This window comes from Lampetra fluviatilis, chromosome 12, assembly GCF_964198595.1.
Source record: "Lampetra fluviatilis chromosome 12, kcLamFluv1.1, whole genome shotgun sequence".
In the NCBI taxonomy this organism is placed as follows: domain Eukaryota; kingdom Metazoa; phylum Chordata; class Hyperoartia; order Petromyzontiformes; family Petromyzontidae; genus Lampetra; species Lampetra fluviatilis.
The window spans coordinates 11,141,435-11,161,729 of NC_136286.1; the positions used below are offsets into that span (position 1 = coordinate 11,141,435).

The 20,295-nt window shown below is 42.6% G+C and overlaps 1 protein-coding gene across 1 annotated transcript; it reads right to left on the reverse strand.

Moving 5' to 3' along the window:
• Nucleotides 1–105: 105 nt before the first annotated feature.
• On the reverse strand, nt 106–19,196 carry LOC144935173 (tumor protein 63-like). Its single transcript, XM_078861637.1, has 15 exons — nt 19,166–19,196; nt 18,982–19,082; nt 16,332–16,417; nt 15,869–15,995; nt 14,938–15,327; nt 14,284–14,470; nt 14,058–14,173; nt 13,739–13,848; nt 12,452–12,789; nt 12,194–12,285; nt 11,989–12,101; nt 9,721–9,839; nt 4,179–4,314; nt 3,358–3,451; nt 106–2,387 (listed from the first exon to the last, which is right to left on the reverse strand). The coding sequence occupies exons 3-15, from the start codon at nt 16,397–16,399 to the stop codon at nt 1,974–1,976; spliced, it is 2,304 nt and encodes a 767-aa protein (XP_078717763.1). The 5' UTR covers nt 16,400–16,417; nt 18,982–19,082; nt 19,166–19,196; the 3' UTR covers nt 106–1,973.
• Between the last annotated feature and the right edge of the window lie 1,099 nt (nt 19,197–20,295).

Consider the following 20,295-nt stretch of genomic DNA (forward strand, 5'->3'; position numbering starts at 1 on the left):
ATCAATACTGTAGCTATTCCAGGGTACTGCGCATTCGAATTGAACGGTCTCATGCGCTTTATGTACCTGATACCAGTTTACATGAAAGGCAGTGATTGTTAAAATATATAAAGAACATTGCAAAACGTACAGGTGGTTTTGGGCTCCGTATGCAAACTCAAACATTGGATACATTTTTTCCAAGTGGTTTATCTAGAAAAACAATTCCTGAAATTGTACTTTAAAGGTTTTGGCTTTTAATCAAAGCTCAAGAATATCAACAGCCCTTTTTTAATCCACTCCAAGATGAAGGCAGTGACCAGACGGGTACTTCACCAGTGGTCAGCGCCCAAAGAATCAGCAGTTCGGACATCACCCTCAAACTCGGGTTTCTGAATCCATAGCACAAACACGTTCTTTCGGAGTGGCCAGGTAGGAACTTGGACAGCGCATTCGTACACGACAGAAAGCTCGCGGTCACGTGACGCACTTCAACCAATCCGGTGGCGTACATGTTTTGGAGGGGCGATGCACAAATACTCCCTGGTGGGCAGTTTAACTGTTGTTCCTACCTGTAAAAAAACCACTGCATATATACGCTTAAGACAGTTCCATAAACACTAAATGTAGAAAATGTGTTTTTTTTCTATACATCTGCTACCAGCACCAAACTAAGTCTATAAAACTTTGCAGAATGGAACATGTCACAAATCAACTTTATTTTGGCATTTTTTTGGTTTTTATGAAGTAGGTTATAGCATACAGGCCCCATACAACAATCTCCTGGAGTATGAGAAAATCTGATTATGCAAAAACCCATCCTTCCAAAAGATGCAGATTTGAAACGATCTTTGAACAGAGCAAATGCAACACAACAAAAAAGCGCATTGCTCTGAACATGGCTATCTCCTCTGCATGGAAACAAAACGTGTTGTATAGTTAAACTCGAGATGACTTAAATGGCATGTAGGAACAAAACTGATAAGTCATTCACTTCATTCTTGGAAGAGACAAGTGTTCCTCCCTTGGGTAGTAATGCACTCCAAGATGAAGGCAGTGACCATACGGGTACTTCACCAGTGGTCAGCGCCCAAGAATCAGCAGTTCGGATATCACCCTCAAACTCGGGTTTCTGAATCCATAGCAAATAAACACATTCCTTCGGAGTGGCCAGGTAGGAACTTAGTTGGACAGCGCATTCGTGCACGACAAAGCTCGCCGTCACGTGACGCCTTCAACCAATCCGCGAGCGTACATGTTTTGGAGGGGCTATGCACGACAGACAAATACTCCCTGGTGGGCAGTGTAGAACTGTTGTTCCTACCTGTAAAAAAACCACTGCATATATACGCTTAAGACAGTTCCATAAACACTAAATGTAGAAAATGTGTTTTTTTCTATACATCTGCTACCAGCACCAAACTAAGTCTATAAAACATTGCAGAATGGAACATGTCACAAATCAACTTTATTTTGGAATTTTTTTGGTTTTTATGAAGTAGGTTATAGCATACAGGTCCCATACAACAATCTCCTGGAGTATGAGAAAATCTGATTATGCAAAAACCTTGCCACTTAGTATTCATCCTTCCAAAAGATGCAGATTTGAAACGATCTTTGAACAGAGCAAATGCAACACAACAAAAAAGCACATTGCTCTGAACATGGCTATCTCCTCTGCATGGAAACAAAACGTTTTGTATATGTAAATTCGAAATGACTTAAATGGCATGAAGGAACAAAACTGGTAAGTCATTCACTTCATTCTTGGAAGAGACAAGTTCCTCCCTTGGGTAGTGAAGCCAAGACGCTGCTGTATCTGTTATTGACTGCATTATGTAAAAAAAACTATGCAAGCAAGCTCAAAGAAAGTTATTGAAACCCAGAGTGGAACGACACCAGCTTATTTACCCCAAGGGCTTTTCATAGAAAGTGCATCCCATGGTCCACACAACCTCCCACCATCATCCATCTATCGCTCCCCCCTCCTCTTCTTACTCCAGCCTCTCTTCCTCTTCGGTGTCAGAGCATGAAGACAATTTTCGCATCTTGCTCCTGGGCACCTCCAGGCTGCTACTGCCTCCCCAGCTGCCAGAACGAGGCAGATAAATGGTTTGGCGAGCATGCACTCGAAAAATATATTTGGGAATGCCACTATTGTGAGAATGATTGCTGACAGAGGACAGATTACTGCCAGAGGCCTGCAGGGTTGGGAAAACTTTGGCACGGATGCCATCCTTGGTGTCTATGCCATTATCATCGTCCTCGGGGCTCAGGTGGACGGTCTCTTCACTAGGCGAGCGCTTCAGTGTTGTCTTGCTGAAGATCGTGTTCGACACATGATGCTCCTGAATTCCACTCAGTAGCAGTTGCCTTTTGGCTTCTGGGACTCCTAGTTTATCCAAGTCCTAAAATCCAGCGAAATACAGAAAATATGCATATACACCAAATTTTGTTCAGCGATACATTCTTCAAATTTCTGATAACGTGTATTTTAAACACTCCTCAGAGTAATTAATGTACAAAATCAGTCAATATTACTGGTAAGAACCACTTGGTTCCACCAGCCCACAGGGGATTATTGTGTCCGTCCGTCGTGCATCCAAAAATGGGAGGGGTGGGGCTGGGTGGAGAGGGGAGGGGCTGGGTGGGGAGGGTGGGAAGGGGCTGGGTGGGGAGGGGAAGGTGGGGAGGGGAGGGGCTGGGTGGGGAGGGGAGGGGCTGGGTGGGGAGGGTGGGGGGTGGGAGGGGTGGGGCTAGATGGGGAGGGGCTGGTCACCCCGTGGTGCCCTTATAAAACTCAACGTTTAAGCTACTCACGCCGGCTTGTGCCCGCCCTCACAGTCGGCCATATTTGCGGAATACACCCCGCCGCCGTTGACCCTGGCCATTGACCGAGCAACCCAACGTTTCTACCAGCTCCCTCCGCAGGAATGTGTTTTTTTTACCCACTACTGGATCAGGACTCCTCAGCCTCCTCACTCTCGCTATGTGACCATCCATCTATCAACTACACATTTAACTAATCTCATAACTCTAATCTCTGTGGTGGTCATCCTCTTGGTGATGTGTGCTCTACTTTGGATGCCATTCCAACACCGGTCTTGTTTCCCAGCCACAATCCTGTCCAGTAATGTGCCCTGCCCAAGCCCATTTACTTTTTGCAGTTGTCAATGTTTCTTATGTTTGTTTCGGTATTCACGTATTAACTCTTTTCAAGTGTAAATCCAACCTTCCATATTCTCCATGCTTCTTTGTGCACTCACGCAGGTGCATTTTTATGTTGCAGAAAAACCTTCACAACTTAAAAATAAATCCCAATCCTGTATACGTAAAAAAAAATACGTAGTTTGCATGGAAGCGCCCAAAGGAACTTACCTGTAGAGTAAAGTTCTTCAGCTGTTGGAGACTTAACAATCCACGTGAAGTGAAATTCTCCAAAAACTCAAAGCAGTCCATTTGTTTCAGGAAGCTTGAGACAAAAAAAAACAAGGCTCCAAAATGTTAATACCAAATACAAGAAGCACGAAAATGTACTTTGTATGGCTGAATTACATTAACTTGCACATTTTTACTCCATAAACATTTATATTAGAAATAACATGTAAAGTAACACTTACATTGTTTGTACTGTATATCCCTATGGAAAATAATGACATTTTTTATTGGAAATCCAAGTGCAAAAATCAGCCCAAACCGCATTACGAACTATGCTTTGTTTTAATTCACCCACCGACTTAAGTATTGTAGTCGAGTATACACAGATAAAACTAAACACTTGAAGAACCCAGACTCGTATATAAAGGAGTGTTATAAAACAATGCAAGTCAACTAAAAAATATCTAATGCAGCGTAGAGTGCTCATCAGAAAAGTTATCTATGCTGCGATAGCTTTCCGGCTGAAGACAGCCACACTCGCAGCTCATGAGAATACTCGAGTGGGGCTTCATGGATATCCGAGGCCGATACCGACCCACCTACCCAGTGACTAGGGAAGATGTTGTAGTATAGAATACGTCAAGGATAAGCCATTGAAATAAAGCAGTTATACATCATGAAATAGAATGGAGCGTGCAGAAGCAACAGTAGAAAAGGTTATTTCAGCATTGAATCCCTTTCATTTATTTGTAATTTTTTAAGAGTGTGAATGATGACGATGTTTAAAGGTGGCGACGATGATGCTCCTAAACGCCAATTACTTGGAAATAGTATTCTGAGGCTTGCTGCTGTCCGGCAGGGTTTCAGGCCAGGCCGGTGGGCTGTCGCCGTCAGGTGACCGTGGGGGATCATTGGATCCATTCGCTTCCACCGCCGTCAGACCATTTTGTGCAACGCCTTGCAAACAGTGGATGAGCATTCGCAATATAACCATTTACACCTCAACACATATACGCGTAATATTGAATTATTGCAAACCTTGCCGATCTCGTCAAGGAGCATAAACTAGCAAGCGAACTCCGGTCAACCTCGCAGCAGCTTTTGGCTCACCATCAAACAAAGATGGTTACTGCATCGGGTGTGTTCAGATGCGCTTCTGCGGTTGTCTAGAACACTCTTCCTTCCGATATTAGGAAGCCACTGAAGCCACGTACACTTTTAAAACGAGATTGAAAACTATTTTTTTCACAACCGCTCTTTTGTATTTTGTTATCCTTCCCCCCACACCTCCGATTAGCACGGTAGGCTACGTATGGTGCAAAAAAGAAGTTAAACATAGACAATACCATACTACATAGATATTGAATAATCAAAATGCTATTGCAAAACCGCAATAGATTCAATGCTGCAGTTTTATTTGGAAATAAATGGCCTTAAAATGTCACCCAATTGGCTTTAGACATTTCTCTCAAGTCTCATCAGCATATTATTGACCAGTCAAGTAATTGTATACAGAATATTTATGGAGGCTCTTTGTCCTATTTACCAAGTTCTAAGTGGATGCCACCGTTGTCCTAAAAGATTAAAAAAACACGATTGAGAAATCTAGCCGAGTAAAATAGTTGCCAACAATCTCCACAGGCCACAAGGCCTTAAGGCCATGAGTGAACTTTATGGAATGTATATTACTCTGATTACCTATGACAACTTCTTTGGCTTCCAATTTCGGGACACTTCGGAGCAGCAATAGTTTGTCAAAATTTGGGAGAAAATATATTTATTTTTTAAAACGGTGTGGTAATCATTGATGAAAAATGTCACAAAAGTGCCCTTGTTCATCAAGGCCTTTACCATCTCTCAGGCGCACACTCTCGGTCGGAGACATTGCATGCAAGCCTTATCATAGCATCTGCTCCACGGTTGGCAAAGTTTCGATTTAAAGCTTTCGTGACTGCAGGGATTCATCTTCTTGGTTCTTTCGGTAAAGTCACGTAGAAGGGAAGTAATAAAATAATAAAAATAAAACATAATAAAACAATTCTCACGACGTTTCGGCCACAACGCAAGCAGCCGTCCTCAGGCGAACAATGAAACACCACCAAGCTTGGAGCGTATATTTAAGCTGGGTTAGAGGGGGGGAGGTGGGAAGAAGAGCGCCTAAACAAAATAATTTGCATATCAAGAGGAATTCAGCATATGGAAAATGCGTAGGAGGTGGGCGGGGGGGGTTCCAAATCAATACTATGCCCGTGCATTATGCAGGATTAGCAGCATCAAAGGGGGGGGGGAGGGGGGTAGCATTAACAAAGGAAAGGAATGTTAATAGTATGTAGCTGCAGTTACTAAACAACCACGTAAAAAACTAAAGTATAAACTGCATAACAAACTAAAGTATAAACTACATAGCATCATCAGTATACTTACTATACTCTACAATAAGCTGAGTTACTAACAGTAAGTAATACATAAAAAATTCTACGTTGTAAAAAATTATATAATATGCTTCCATCTAAACTTTATTCTCTTACATCACACGCGTCTATACCGTACTATATACTGCCATAGGCAAACCCAACATTAAATTACATACTGTATTGCTATAAACCACCCTATACCTTATACATTTTAATATAACACTATGTGTTATTCTACCCACCCTAATGTGTATCAAAATTGTTTATTACGTCCTTCCAGTGATTGCTAAGCCAGAATCCATCTTATCGGTTAAAATTGTCTCTGTGTTTGTATATGTGGATCGCCTCATGAACGAATCTCTCATGATAGCCAGATGGCTTGCAGAGAACCTCTGTCTTGGAGAAGTCAATGTCATGTGAGCCCACTGAGTTGTAACAGTGATCTGCCACGGCTGAGGTGTTTGTCCTACCGTGTTTCAGGTCAGCTTTATGTTCACGGATGCGGTCCGAGACATGTCGTTTGGTTTCCCCAATGTAACTGCTACCACAGAGGCAACTTAGTTTGTAGACACCAGGGTACTGTATGTCTGGAACCACATCTTTTACAGACAGTACCAGATCACGGATTTTATGTACTGTGTTGAATCGGACCTGGATCTTGTGTTTAATCAGGATTTTGGAGATCTTTTTTGTGACCCCAGCAATGTAGGGTAAGGTGATGGTCTTGAAAGGCTCCTCAACAGGATCCTTCTTGATGGTTGGAGTGATGGCTTTGCGGATTGTGTAGTCGGAGTAACCATTAGCCTTAAGAGCTTGGCGTACGTGTTTGAGTTCACTGGAAATGTGTTCATGGTCGGAGATGCATTGGGCTCTATGATATAGTCTTGATGAGGGAATTCTTCTGGGATGGATGGTGGTGGGAATCCGGTTTTAGATAAGCATCCGTGTGGGTAGCTTTCCTGTAGACAGAGTGGCTCATTGAACCATCAGGTCTCCTTTTGATTAGGACATCCAAAAAGGGTAGCTTGCCATCGTTTTCGACTTCCAGACACCAGGGTACTGTATGTCTGGAACCACATCTTTTACAGACGGTACCAGATCACGGATTTTATGTACTGTGTTAAATCGGACCTGGATCTTGTAACCCTCAAAAACGCTAAGATGCCAGCTAGCAACATCAGCAAAGATGAGCGTTTTGAATTAGCTCAATTAAAAAAGAGGGATGACATTGTCATCCTCTCAGCCGACAAAGGCAATGCCACTGTCATCATGGACAAAATAGAATACAACAACAAAATTCAAGAACTACTCAACGATGGCAGCTATACAAAAATAAAAAGAGACCCCACCAACAACCTCGTCTCCAAAACCAACAACATCATTTCTGCTTCAACCGCATTAATTGATCAGACCAAACAGTTCTCGTTGAAACCTTCTGCAGCCAGGCCACCAAGATTGTACGGCTTGCCAAAGATACATAAAGAAGATACACCTCTTCGTCCCATTGTCTCTACTATCAACTCCCCCACTTACAAACTGGCTCGTTTTTTGTCCGAAATCCTACGGCCTTTCACTGGAAAAACCACCTCTGCAGTACTAAACTCTACTGACCTGGTATCGACAATCAAGGGGATTGCCCTGTCCCCAGACGACCTGCTTGTCAGTTTTGATGTGGTTTCCTTGTTCACCAAGGTGCCTGTGCCTGACACCATCGCAATCATTGAAGACTTGGTTCATCAAGGACTGAATGCTGGGGTACCCCCCCTGGTGAGACACTGCTTAACCAATACATACTTCACCTGAAATGGAACCTTCTACAAGCAAATTGAGGGCACCCCAATGGGCTCCCCCCTATCTCCGGTTGTAGCCAACATCTTCATGGAGAAATTTGAGACGGACGCCATCCAGACTGCCACTCTACGCCCGACCTTATGGAAGAGGTACGTAGACGACACTTTTGTCATCTGGCCACATGGCCGGCCTGCTCTAGACCAATTTCTCGACCACATCAATTCCATACACCCAGCCATCAGATTCACCATGGAAGTCCTAATCAAAAGGAGACCTGATGGTTCAATGAGCCACTCTGTCTACAGGAAAGCCACCCACACGGATGCTAATCTAAAACCGGATTCCCACCACCATCCATCCCAGAAGAATTCCCTCATCAAGACTCTATATCATAGAGCCCAATGCATCTCCGACCATGAACACATTTCCAGTGAACTCAAACACGTACGCCAAGCTCTTAAGGCTAATGGTTACTCCGACTACACAATCCGCAAAGCCATCACTCCAACCATCAAGAAGGATCCTGTTGAGGAGCCTTTCAAGACCATCACCTTACCCTACATTGCTGGGGTCACAAAAAAGATCTCCAAAATCCTGATTAAACACAAGATCCAGGTCCGATTCAACACAGTACATAAAATCTGTGATCTGGTACCGTCTGTAAAAGATGTGGTTCCAGACATACAGTACCCTGGTGTCTACAAACTAAGTTGCCTCTGTGGTAGCAGTTACATTGGGGAAACCAAACGACATGTCTCGGACCGCATCCGTGAACATAAAGCTGACCTGAAACACGGTAGGACAAACACCTCAGCCGTGGCAGATCACTGTTACAACTCAGTGGGCTCACATGACATTGACTTCTCCAAGACAGAGGTTCTCTGCAAGCCATCTGGCTATCATGAGAGATTCGTTTATGAGGCGATCCACATATACAAACACAGAGACAATTTTAACCGAGAAGATGGATTCTGGCTTAGCAATCACTGGAAGGACGTAATAAACCATTTTGATACACATTAGGGTGGGTAGAATAACACATAGTGTTATATTAAAATGTATAAGGTATAGGGTGGTTTATAGCAATACAGTATGTAATTTAATGTTGGGTTTGCCTATGGCAGTATATAGTACGGTATAGACGCGTGTGATGTAAGAGAATAAAGTTTAGATGGAAGCATATTATATAATTTTTACAACGTAGAATTTTTTATGTATTACTTACTGTTAGTAACTCAGCTTATTGTAGAGTATAGTAAGTATACTGATGATGCTATGTAGTTTATACTTTAGTTTGTTATGCAGTTTATACTTTAGTTTTTTACGTGGTTGTTTAGTAACTGCAGCTACATACTATTAACATTCCTTTCCTTTGTTAATGCTACCCTCCCCCCCCCTTTGATGCTGCTAATCCTGCATAATGCACGGGCATAGTATTGATTTGGAACCCCCCCGCCCACCTCCTACGCATTTTCCATATGCTGAATTCCTCTTGATATGCAACTTATTTTGTTTAGGCGCTCTTCTTCCCACCTCCCCCCCTCTAACCCAGCTTAAATATACGCTCCAAGCTTGGTGGTGTTTCATTCTTCGCCTGAGGACGGCTGCTTGCGTTGTGGCCGAAACGTCGTGAGAATTGTTTTATTATGTTTTATTTTTATTATTTTATTACTTCCCTTCTACGTGACTTTACCGAAAGAACCAAGAAGGTTGGCAAAGTATCAGAAATTGTCACGGGGCAATGTGTTTTTATCAACATACCCAAATTTAATAAAGTTGAGGATTTCAAATATACAATTAAAGATTACAAATAAGCAATATTTTAATTTAGAAAAAGCGTACAATTGTCATTTTCATATACTAACATATTTTGTCGTGACAACACTTAATTGCAACATGCTTGTCTTCAATAACGTAACAAAAAACGATTCCTCCCCTATTCATAAATTATGTGACAAGTCTAATAAAATCTGCTTCGAAAGAAAAAAGGTGTCAAGAGGAGTAGCTGTGAGCACACCGAAAAACAAAACCAACGGCAAAAAGTGCCAAGGACTGCATATCACTTTGTGGCAAATTGTGTTACGTCTTTGAATTCTGCCACATGCCATGTTCCGTGCAGAGAAATGTGCTGCACCAAGCAGAGGAGAGCTTGTGATACCTGATGAGGAACCAACGCCGGCGCTGGAGGATCCTTGGCTGCCGTTCAAGACTTCCTGTGAACACTCGCTTCCGTGTCGGCTGAGGCTTGCCGGCCTTCCACGCAATTCCATCATGTATCTGGGAGGGAGAAAGAAAAAAAAGAAAAAAAGTGGTTGATGCACATGACAACTGCATATTTTCTCATTGCACAACCTGGATGGTCAATGAACGACTGCACAGTATTCATAACCAACATGGGAGTTATTTATATTACCTAGATACTGAATATTGATATATTGCATAATTTTTGAAGTTGGAAATAATTTTTAGATATTTTGGATTTGCATCATAAGATGGACATGTGATTAAAGTTAAAATATTAAGATATAATCCACATTCAAATGAGTTAAACTCTGATAATGCCCCACATGCTTATCACAACATCAACTGCAATGCATCTGATCTCATAAGCTAAGTTGGATTCAGCGTGGGTGACCATCCTATATAAAACACAGGTTATAGGCTATTGTGGGGCTACATTGCCCACAGGTAGCCATGCAAAAATATCCATACTGTATATGTTTATGCTTCACCCCTTTACCAACTCACACATACCAGTGGGGAATTATATAGAAAGTTCAGTGTCCATGCATCTGTCATGCTCAGCATCTCCCATATAGTACGTCAGAGGAACATATTAACACAATAAAAAATGTTTCTCTTGCCCGAGGTGATCTTGCAAACAAGTATTGCCTTTCCAACATTTCGAATCCAAAATAAAAAAACAGCACTTTAGTGCATCCAATAGGAAGCCGTTTGTCAATCACGTCAATTGGAACAGACTTCGCACTGCATTGCTCTAACCGGATGGCAATGACGGCTTGAAAGTAGGTGAGCAAGTGTCACTGGGAAACCAATAGTACCTTCATATTCAGATTTGTATGTAACATGTCAGATTCCATTATGCAGTTGTGCAGTGTATAATGGGGTAGCAGATTTTAAAATCAAGACAGATTTGCATCACCATAAACATGAATTGAATAATGGCTGTTTGAAAGTAGAACAGTCAACAGGCAAACAAATAGCAGCTTCAAATTAAAATTTCGGTGCAGGATGTCAGATTTAATAAACCGTTGTGAAATGTATTTGGTTGTAATAATACATAACATTCTCTGTGAATGATTTAAAATTATTCTTCCAGGAGAAAACATGATTCACCTATAGTTAAGTACATCCCACTCTTTGAAATCGCCTGCAGCTAAATCAGTGCTTCAACCTCACTCATTCTACGGAACACTTTCGAGCCCGCTCGATCTTCGTGGCACTACATCCAGCAGTAGATTTATGATGTGTATGTGTACGCTTGCCACTTTCTCAAGTGATATGCCACAACGGATGAACTTGATGCCAACACGGATATGTGAAATTGCCACAATCGCATCAGTCTTTCTCCTTTCGATCAGTGTGTGTTCCCCAGGCCTCATCGCGACAATGAGAATCTGCAGGTGCACTAAACTTTAGTTTAATTACTCACTTGGAGGGGGCACCCGGGGTCAGCCAATTAACTAAGAGGGGGGAGTTGTGTGTATTGATGTGCATGTGTTGTGCTTAATTTGGAACTGTCAGGATGCCCATTTGTTCGTCCAGCTATATCATGGTTTTATTTGGGTTTCTGTCGACTGTCCATTTCAATCTCTATGCATGCCTACTGAATTGTTTTATGTTGTATGTAGAACTTCTTTCGTACTGTACGTAGCAAATCGTGCTAATCGGAGGTGCTGACTTGGTTGCTTAGTTTTACTTTGTGTGATATGTTTTATCTCAATGTTTATGTGTCTGTTTTACGAATGCTATTGGTCTGTTAATGTTATTTCATGATCTTTGTCCGTTGAGGCACACCATTTGCTCACCCATCGAAGTCATGTCAACAAATCTATTAGTGAGTGTGCATTTTTTCGGTGAAGATGTTCACATTAAATTTCATTTACAGTCTGATTAGAGCTGAAAGTTTGTGAAATCCATATCAATGGAATGTTACCTTAGCTTGTGTCGAAATAACAATGGTGTGGGAAAGACCCCCCCCCCCCATCCAGCAGCAGGTTGACAAAAGGGCCGTGTATGTGTATTGTGCCCCACAGCATTGTCAGATGAAAGAATTAGTGAATTACACTCAGAGGTAAAATCATGTTAACTCGACTATCTAGCCTGTTGCTACCATTTAATTACAATAGCAATCGGGAAACTTCTCTCGCACGAGCAGCGATTGTCTATTTCGCTGTTAACGTACCGTTTTTGCTGCAGGTTGCGCAACACATTGACAGTATCCTTGGGCAGCATTCGCATCAGCTCCAGGCTTTCCTTGATTTTCTTTAATATTTCAAAATTTTCTCTCCCTTGCACCTGCATACAGACCGCAGAGCAAATTCTTTAAAACATAAAATGCTTATTGTGAAATGTGATTGCGAGGAATTTAAACGAAAGTATGTAACTACCAGGAGGGGAAATATGTCTTCTTGATCGGATGGCCGCTTGTTTCCACCATTGCTTGAAATCATCAGCATATCATGTACCACTTTCTTGCAGCCTGAGAATTTGGTTAATTGGCAAAAAGCGGACGGGTAAGGAGAGTACACGCAGAGACAATTTCTTTCAGATTAATACATTGAAATTATATAATTTACAAAAACCTCAAATGTGTCTTAATAGCTAGACAGCATGTGTGTGTGAAAAAGGGACAGTCAAGTGATCACCTTGGGAGCTTGTATCAGAAGTCGGCTCTCCACTCGGTGGCTGACTGCTGCCAGAAGACGACTTAGGCACTTGTGGGGTGTGCTCAACTGGCTGAGCCTGTGGAGGCTGATTGGTCGGCTGAGAAGTCTGGGTTTCTGCCTCTGCCAAGGTAGGATACTGTTGCACAGACTGAGGTGCATTCTGCGTGGTGGGTGAATTCTGTGTGGTGGGTGAAGGAGGCTGCTGCTGTTGCCGCTCCTGATCGTCCTTCTGCATGCGCTGCTCGTCCATTTTTTTATCTCTCCCCGGCGAAGCACACACTCGGGTCTCACAGCAGAATCGGCCCAGTACCTGGCCACTAAAACAAATGCCCAGAAAACAAATGCATTACATTTGTTTAATGGGCAGCCATTGTAAGGCATGTTTTTACTTAACCAGCCAGAAGAGAATTTCAAGAAATTACAGGAAAACATAAAATAGTTTAAAAACATTAGAATGTCTCTTCAACCACGACTATAGAGAAATGGTAATCGCAATAATTGTATACTTATCAGACATTTTCAATGTTCAGCCCTATAAAATTGGCAGCAGACATTTTATGTAGCTAGGGTTCTCAAGTTTTGTACATACAGGCTAAATTCCACACCCTCAAAATTGCATTGCTGTTCCATTAGCATCTGTGCCACCCATTAACTAGACTGACCAATGGCATTGTAACTAGGTAAAATACAACTCTCACAGCAACTGTCATCATCAGAGCCATGACCCATCCACTACAGTATGGTCTCTCCAAGCCTTCAACAATTACTGCATCATCCTACGATGCAACTATCCATTTAACTCCTGCACACGAGCTGATCTCATCACTCACCTACGAAGTGTTTTCCTCCTGACTCCCACTGTCATTAGGCTCGAACACACGCCTTAATCTCTGCTAATGGCATGTCCTACCCAAGTCCACTTTTATTAATCGTCATTGTCTTTAAACAGCAAAATCAGTTAATGGTTTTCTAAAAGTAACTGACACAAGCACCTGCAACCTATAGGCAAAAGTTTTTGTAAAAAGACGACTGCCTTGGACCCTTTTGATACGTGCCTCCTGACATTTGGAAACCTGTTAACACCATAGCTCTAACAATAAGTCTTGGGCAAGCCTAGTGTACTGATACAAACAAACAAAGAATCTCCCCTTATAAGAGCTCATAAAATATAATACAAAAAGCCAATGCACCCCCCCCCCCCCCCCCCCCCCAATATTTTGTGTGGCCTGATGGTTGATAATGAGCTCAGCATGGGCTGCCACGTACTTGAGGGTCTCCATCGTCAAGATAGTGTAGATGGGCCGACGGTTCATACTCCCAAGGCAGCTTGTGTTACACATGAAGCAGAACATGACCTTGGTAAAATCTGTTCCCACCTACACCATCAAGGGAAAGACCCACCACACACCCATTAATATGCAGGTGAAATTTCAGGTAAAAAATGTTTTTACATTTATTTTTAAGTCTTTAAAGTGGTAACATTTACAGCCTCCATCCTTTTAATATCAAATTAACAGCTACAGCTAGATATGCAAAGAAATGTCTGGAAACATATGATTATAAGGCACCAGCGACTAAGCCACACCTGTGGGAATTCAAAAAGCATCACTACGCTCTGGCGGCCCGTCACCGGATGTTCTTCATAGCGAACATTGCGATTACCCTCCACACGGATCAGGTGAGTAACAGGGGCAATACTTCCTGCGCACGCACACACAAACACAAATGCTAAAATATAGACACCAACCTATTTGAAATGCAAATATATATAGATAGCTCTGTGAACAAAGATGCAAGTGATGCCCACTAACCGTGATTCAACTCTGGGCTCTGCTGGTGAGTAGGACAACGACGTACAACTTCAGAAATGTGCTCCGATTTCTTAAACATTGCCATGATTCTGATGATGGTGCCTTGAGGTGGCAGGGTTGAAGTCCGTATCTCTGCAGGGCATATCTTGGACATTTGGCAATATAGCTTCTTCAGTTTTGTTGAGAACTAAAGTCAAAAACAGTAAAAAATAAACTTGCTTTCCTATTCATTACTAAATATGGTAATCACAAAATAGTGGCCAATCCAACAGCAACATGTTATTGTACAAATAAAATATTCCATTAAAACCAGCTGTCAATACCATATAAGTTCCAGCCTTGTGCACTAAATTGAAAGCAATTCTAAATCCATTTGCAGATTACATATCACATGGGGGAATATAATGATACAACACATCAGAACCAATGGATGAGATGGCAAAAGAAGCAGAGGAAGAACAGTGGAATAGACGGTGCAATGAAATCAAACAGTTCGGAGGCCACTACTGAACAGTCAAAACCAAGCAAAAAAATCGATGAATATTGGGGCGGCCTTTTGCCCAGCATTGGTGAGCAGTCACAGGTTGACAATGACAACACATCATGATACACTACATAGTTATCAATGAGCAGCAACTTATCTTTGGTACTCACAGTCCAGGTGGCAGACTTGGCAGTGCTGGATGGAGAGAAGTTGACCGTAAAGTTGAAAGGGCCCTTGTAGTCGGTATTTGATGGAATGGTTGAGCCATACAACTGGCCAGGCATTTCTGAAGGTAGTGAGGGGGACACCATGGGTCCGCACAGGATGGGCTCGGTGCTTGGACAAAATCCCGCTGTGGAGTTTGCCACCATAGGAGCAATGCACGAGAGGCCCTGGTTCTCACACCACGACTCGTCGCCAAAATATTGATGTTCGTTGTATTGCTGCTGTGCGATACCAGAGTCCGGTTGTTGTTGTTGTTGTTGCATATAGGTTGGAAAAGTTGAAACGGGTTGCTGAGAAACGTTTTCAGGGATATCGGAAAACGCTTCACAATGGTTCTGCATGGGGTAGTGGAATCAAGAGATGTGCAATATACTGTAAATAACAACAAGCACATGAAGCCAATGACATAACACAATATGCGACACTTCTAATTGCAATAATACCCTTGTTCCGAAAGTAAACGAAACCCATTAAAATGCAATGTTTTAAGAGTTTTTTTTTATTCCGACTTGCAGCCCCCGCACATCCTTTGGACATGACCTTAAGTCCCTCTCCGGCAGCCAGCCAGCAAAACGTTGAATCTTCTATAGAGCCGTGTCTCTCCACGCCTTTGCGTGTCATCACGCAGATGTGCACGGTGACATCACCGCTGCCCCACGTGGGAGGGTAAGCAGCCAGGAACCCATCCCAGGAACCCATCCCAGGAACCCAGGCAGAAAACGTATTTCTAACATCATTTTATATAATACTTTTACAGATGCTACTACTGTGGTGCAACACTGGATTTTCAAAATAATGGATGCTGGATCTATATCCCAGCACAGAAGTTGTAGCAATGGGTACTGTTTCTTCATTGAATATGCAGTGGTGACTCACCAAGAGAGTGCCATCCACCTTGTTCTCCATCTGCAACACCTCCATGTTGATCTGGAGCATGCTGCCAGGAGCCTCATCAAATCGAAGGTCCACATTGTCGATGCTCAACATTGAGTTGCCACTCGTGCTGCAATGCAAAGATAAACTCAACTCGTGTTAAACGCAAATCATATATAACATCATAGATCAGCTGAAAGCAATCTATCATATAATCTCTTGGCCAAAATCACCGCAAGAAAAGTTTATGAATAAAATGTTTCAACTGTATTGTTAAAATGTACAATTATTCAACACAGAGCTCTTACTGGTCTGTAAATACTAACCAACGGACTTTTTTTATCACTTCTGCAAGCCCGCGTTATGTAAACTATTAAATCATTAAATTCCATGCGGTGGACAGCAAAAAGGGCTGTAATAATTACTCAGCTCTTAAGATGTAACGTGAAAATGCTCCTTAATTTACATGTCATTGTAGATGTGTTGCATGGTGTCCTGGCTCAAGAGATCCTCAATGGGGGGACTCGAGTCCATGACTGATGTTTGATGGTCCTGGAAATCAAAACGACGCAAGAGTATATCTTTCTGTTCACCGTCAACAGCAAGTTCTTCACTGGGCTGCCATTAAGCGGTAAGAAAAATAACCATACACACTCTTCCAAGACGTTTGGCAAGTGCGAAAGAAGCCAAAATACCCTCTGAACGGCTCTCTAGAACTCGTTCGAGTGGAGGCCATCGCACCAGCGGTGGCATGAGCAAATCATTACTGGTCTGCACTTTTATACTCTTTAACTTGAAACCAAAATGCCATATTTTTAAATGTGCGAGTGGAGTAATTTCCCACTAATGCCATTGGTGTGCTCGTATTTACGAACTTTGACAGCAGCTTCATTAATAGTCGACTGGTTGGAATGAATTAAAAGTGTACATTCATTATATATATGATTTCACCACTCTTCTGCCGTGTCGTAATTTACACAGGGCAGCCATGCAGTGAATATTTTCAAGTTCTCAGAATTAAATTTTCCATGTTTTCTTTCATTGCAAAGCTCATAATTATCCATTTTCCATAACGCACTGGCGTTTATTTGTTATTTACACATTACTTTTTCAGTTTTTCACACGTTAAAAACTGGCTATAAATTGGATTAAATTTGTAATTGGGTTGAGCGTTTTTCCTTAAAACTACATTGCAAGAATTACGTTTTAGCGATCCGATTAATTTTCCAAAACAAGTCGTTGATTACAACGGTAGTTATTCGGGCGAAACAGCGATTTGATAACATGTACGATACTTTCGGAAAATATAAAGATTACAGAATGACGTTATTTTAAAACAATATATATTTTTAAAAAACTCCCTTGGGGAAAACTGTGTGGACCCCAAGACTTTGCCCAACAGTAGGCCAACAGAGTTGTAAACGACACAGACCACAGTCCTGTATTAGGAATAAATAAACGACCCCGTAAGTGAAACCAAATACTGTAATAACATTTAATGTTACATTTTTTTCTCACACAAATTAGTGCACACGAACCTGAAACTTTCAGAGCAGGTTAAAGACAGTTCGCACGGCCCATCTGGAAAATTAGCTTTGGGGTTAAATGGAAGTTCCAATGTTAATTAGCTTCCGGTGTGACGAGCCTAATTAACCTATCACAAACATCCAATTAATTAATCAACCACTCGTGATTTCCTCGGCTTTCCAGTGAATCTTGTCTTGTTAATTAATTAATAAACCCGCACGTGTATTTAGTTTTTGTATCTCCAATCTGCTCATGCCACACCAATTATAACGAGGATGCCAATTTTATGTTTAAAACGCAATCACAAATAACGTTACCCATAATTAAATGAGCAAAAGGCAAATATCTATAAAACATCGTGGCCAGTCGAGCTTGCCACTCACTCTTACCTAAATAAATAACACAATCTCCAACGATATTAAGAGGACTTTAACATTCCTAATCGATCTAGGATCGTCTTGTTAAATTAACACCTGTCCCCCAGGGGGCTCTAACAAACCCGATGGCCCCTAAATCCTCAGCCCCCCCCCCTTCCAACGCGCAATGAACCTTAGCGGCGACTTTAACGTACATTAATGAAAAAGGCCATTGCCCGAAACGTCGCCTGTCCGATGCGTTCCTTTTAAGGTCGTGTTCCTGACAGATGTTGGGATTTGTTGTGCGTGAACCGGGCGAAGGGTGAAGAGAGCTTCACTCATCAGTCGCACGTATCGTTAAACATGAATACACACTTTAACACGTAGGCTTTCGCGACCAATATCATCCATAACATGTTTTTGGTTTAGATCGCGTAAATCTGTCGTTAAACCCGCCACCACCCGACACAGCCATTTAGTAAGTTTGTATTGGCTCACAGCCAATTAGTGAGTTTGTATTTATTCAGTCAATTACTAAGTTTGTATTTACTCTCCAACACACAGAGTGTGCTGTACAAGTAACGAATTGGCATGTTTTATTTACGTGACCCAAAGAATAAAAACACAATACAGTAAATTAAACACAATTGCATTTTTTTAAATACAAATAAGCGAATACAAATAAAACCCGGGTCAACTCACGTCATACACAGAATTTGTAATTAAATGAGCACGTTGCTTAACAAGCCTCAGGTGTTGCCAACATCTTAATTGGCCCACTAATAATTAACCGCTGAGGTAATTAATCAGCTCTTGACCGAGAATGCCCACTTAACCGCCGATTCAAGTTGGCGGAATTATTTCAACGAGCCATTATTAAATATCGTAGTTAACGCATTGAACATTAACAACCACGTGTCTATTATTATTATATCCAAAAGTTGCTTCGGCTATGGAGTCCTGCGCATTAACTTTTATTTGGCGCGATTTGTTTACTAATCTTGGAACTTGCCAATTCGCCGCAGGCGTGGACGAATGCAAATCCTCTCTGGCGGGCGGGCTCCTTGTCCCACGAGGATGCAATTATTCCTTTAAAAAAAGAGAATGAAACCTATTCCAACGAAACTGTTTCGCATTCGACCAGGTAAGAAGGGCCTCGGCCGAGCTTACATGGCTCTTTAAGAAGCGACCTGGACAGTGGTGGTGGTGGAGGGAGGGGGGACATCCACTAACCGATATTTTCAGCTACTTTTCTTGCAACGCCGAGCGCTGAACTGCTCCCGTGGTGGGCTTGACGCGACTTCACGGCAGTCGGGCTCGCAATGCACAGGTTGCTGTCGGCAAAAACGCAGCTAAAATCAACGATGAAAGAGCCCACAACAGCGGCGCAGCAGCAGCAACAAACACGGGTACGCACCACGCGTCTCGGCTTCGTTTCCGCTCCCCCCGTCCACCAATGGACTTTTTTTTAGCCCCCCCCCTCTCTCGCGTCACATGACGTCATCCGTCCCTACGCGGTCACGCTCATTGGCTACAGGATGCGCGTATATGACGTCATCACGCAGTGGGGAGTTCGCCGATTGGCTTACATGGCGCTGGAGGGGGGGGGAGACGGCGCGCGCGGACGGGGATTTTGTTGTGTTGTGACGTCACCCCCTCACAGCCCACGCTTGAGCGTTTCGCGTTCCCGCCACCAGCCACGGCGGACCAATCGGGAGAGCGGATTTTTCCCGAGGGGGCGTCGCCCCCACGGAGGAGGACCAATGAGACGCGCGTATCGGCGGCGTGCACGATTGGGCGGAGCGGCGAGCTGTGGGGGGGGGGAACTTCAGAGCCGTGGTGCGAAAAACGATTCCCATTGGCTGAGAACGGACCACGTGCGCGGAGCGATGGGTTTGCCAAATCGAGTGCTCTCTCGGCTGGGAACTGCTATTGAAAACAGAGTTTATGTTTGAGGGGATTTTTTGGGGTGAGATCGCGTAAATATATAAATGTATCGTTAAAACCCCCCACCACCCGACACAGCCAACTAGTAAGGGTTGTCACTTCAACAGAACGTGCCAATTCGTCACTAGTACAGCACTAACCGGTGTGTTGGAGAGCCAAGCCACAACATTTACAATCTGAGTACGACGTTTCGCGAGTAATTACAGCTAACTTCATGAGGCGACAGCCAGATTGGTAGGATAGCAGTTTAAATTTCGATTTAAAGCTTTCGTGACTGCAGGGATTCATCTTCTTGGTTCTTTCGGTAAAGTCACGTAGAAGGGAAGTAATAAAATAATAAAAATAAAACATAAAATTCTCGACAGACCTGGTTTCACCTGAGGACGGCTGCTTGCGTTGTGGCCGAAACGTCGTGAGAATTATGTTATTGTTTTATTTTTATTATTTTATTACTTCCCTTCTACGTGACTTTACCGAAAGAACCAAGAAGAGGATAGCAGTTGTTATAAGCTCTTTTAGTCACATCACAATGCAGTTCCTGCATCTGTGATTTGCCTACCTTTACTATACTTAAAACTCCTATCGTGTTTTTGTAACTCT

Excerpts from the sequence above, each read along its gene's own strand:
- LOC144935173 (XM_078861637.1), bottom strand. The coding sequence starts at position 16,399 with ATGGACTCGAGTCCCCCCATTGAGGATCTCTTGAGCCAGGACACCATG. Across the intron at positions 15,996-16,331 it reads CAACACATCTACAATGACAT|CACGAGTGGCAACTCAATGT; the intron begins GTAAATTAAGGA and ends TTTGCATTGCAG. Across the intron at positions 9,840-11,988 it reads CGCAACCTGCAGCAAAAACG|ATACATGATGGAATTGCGTG; the intron begins GTACGTTAACAG and ends TCTCCCTCCCAG.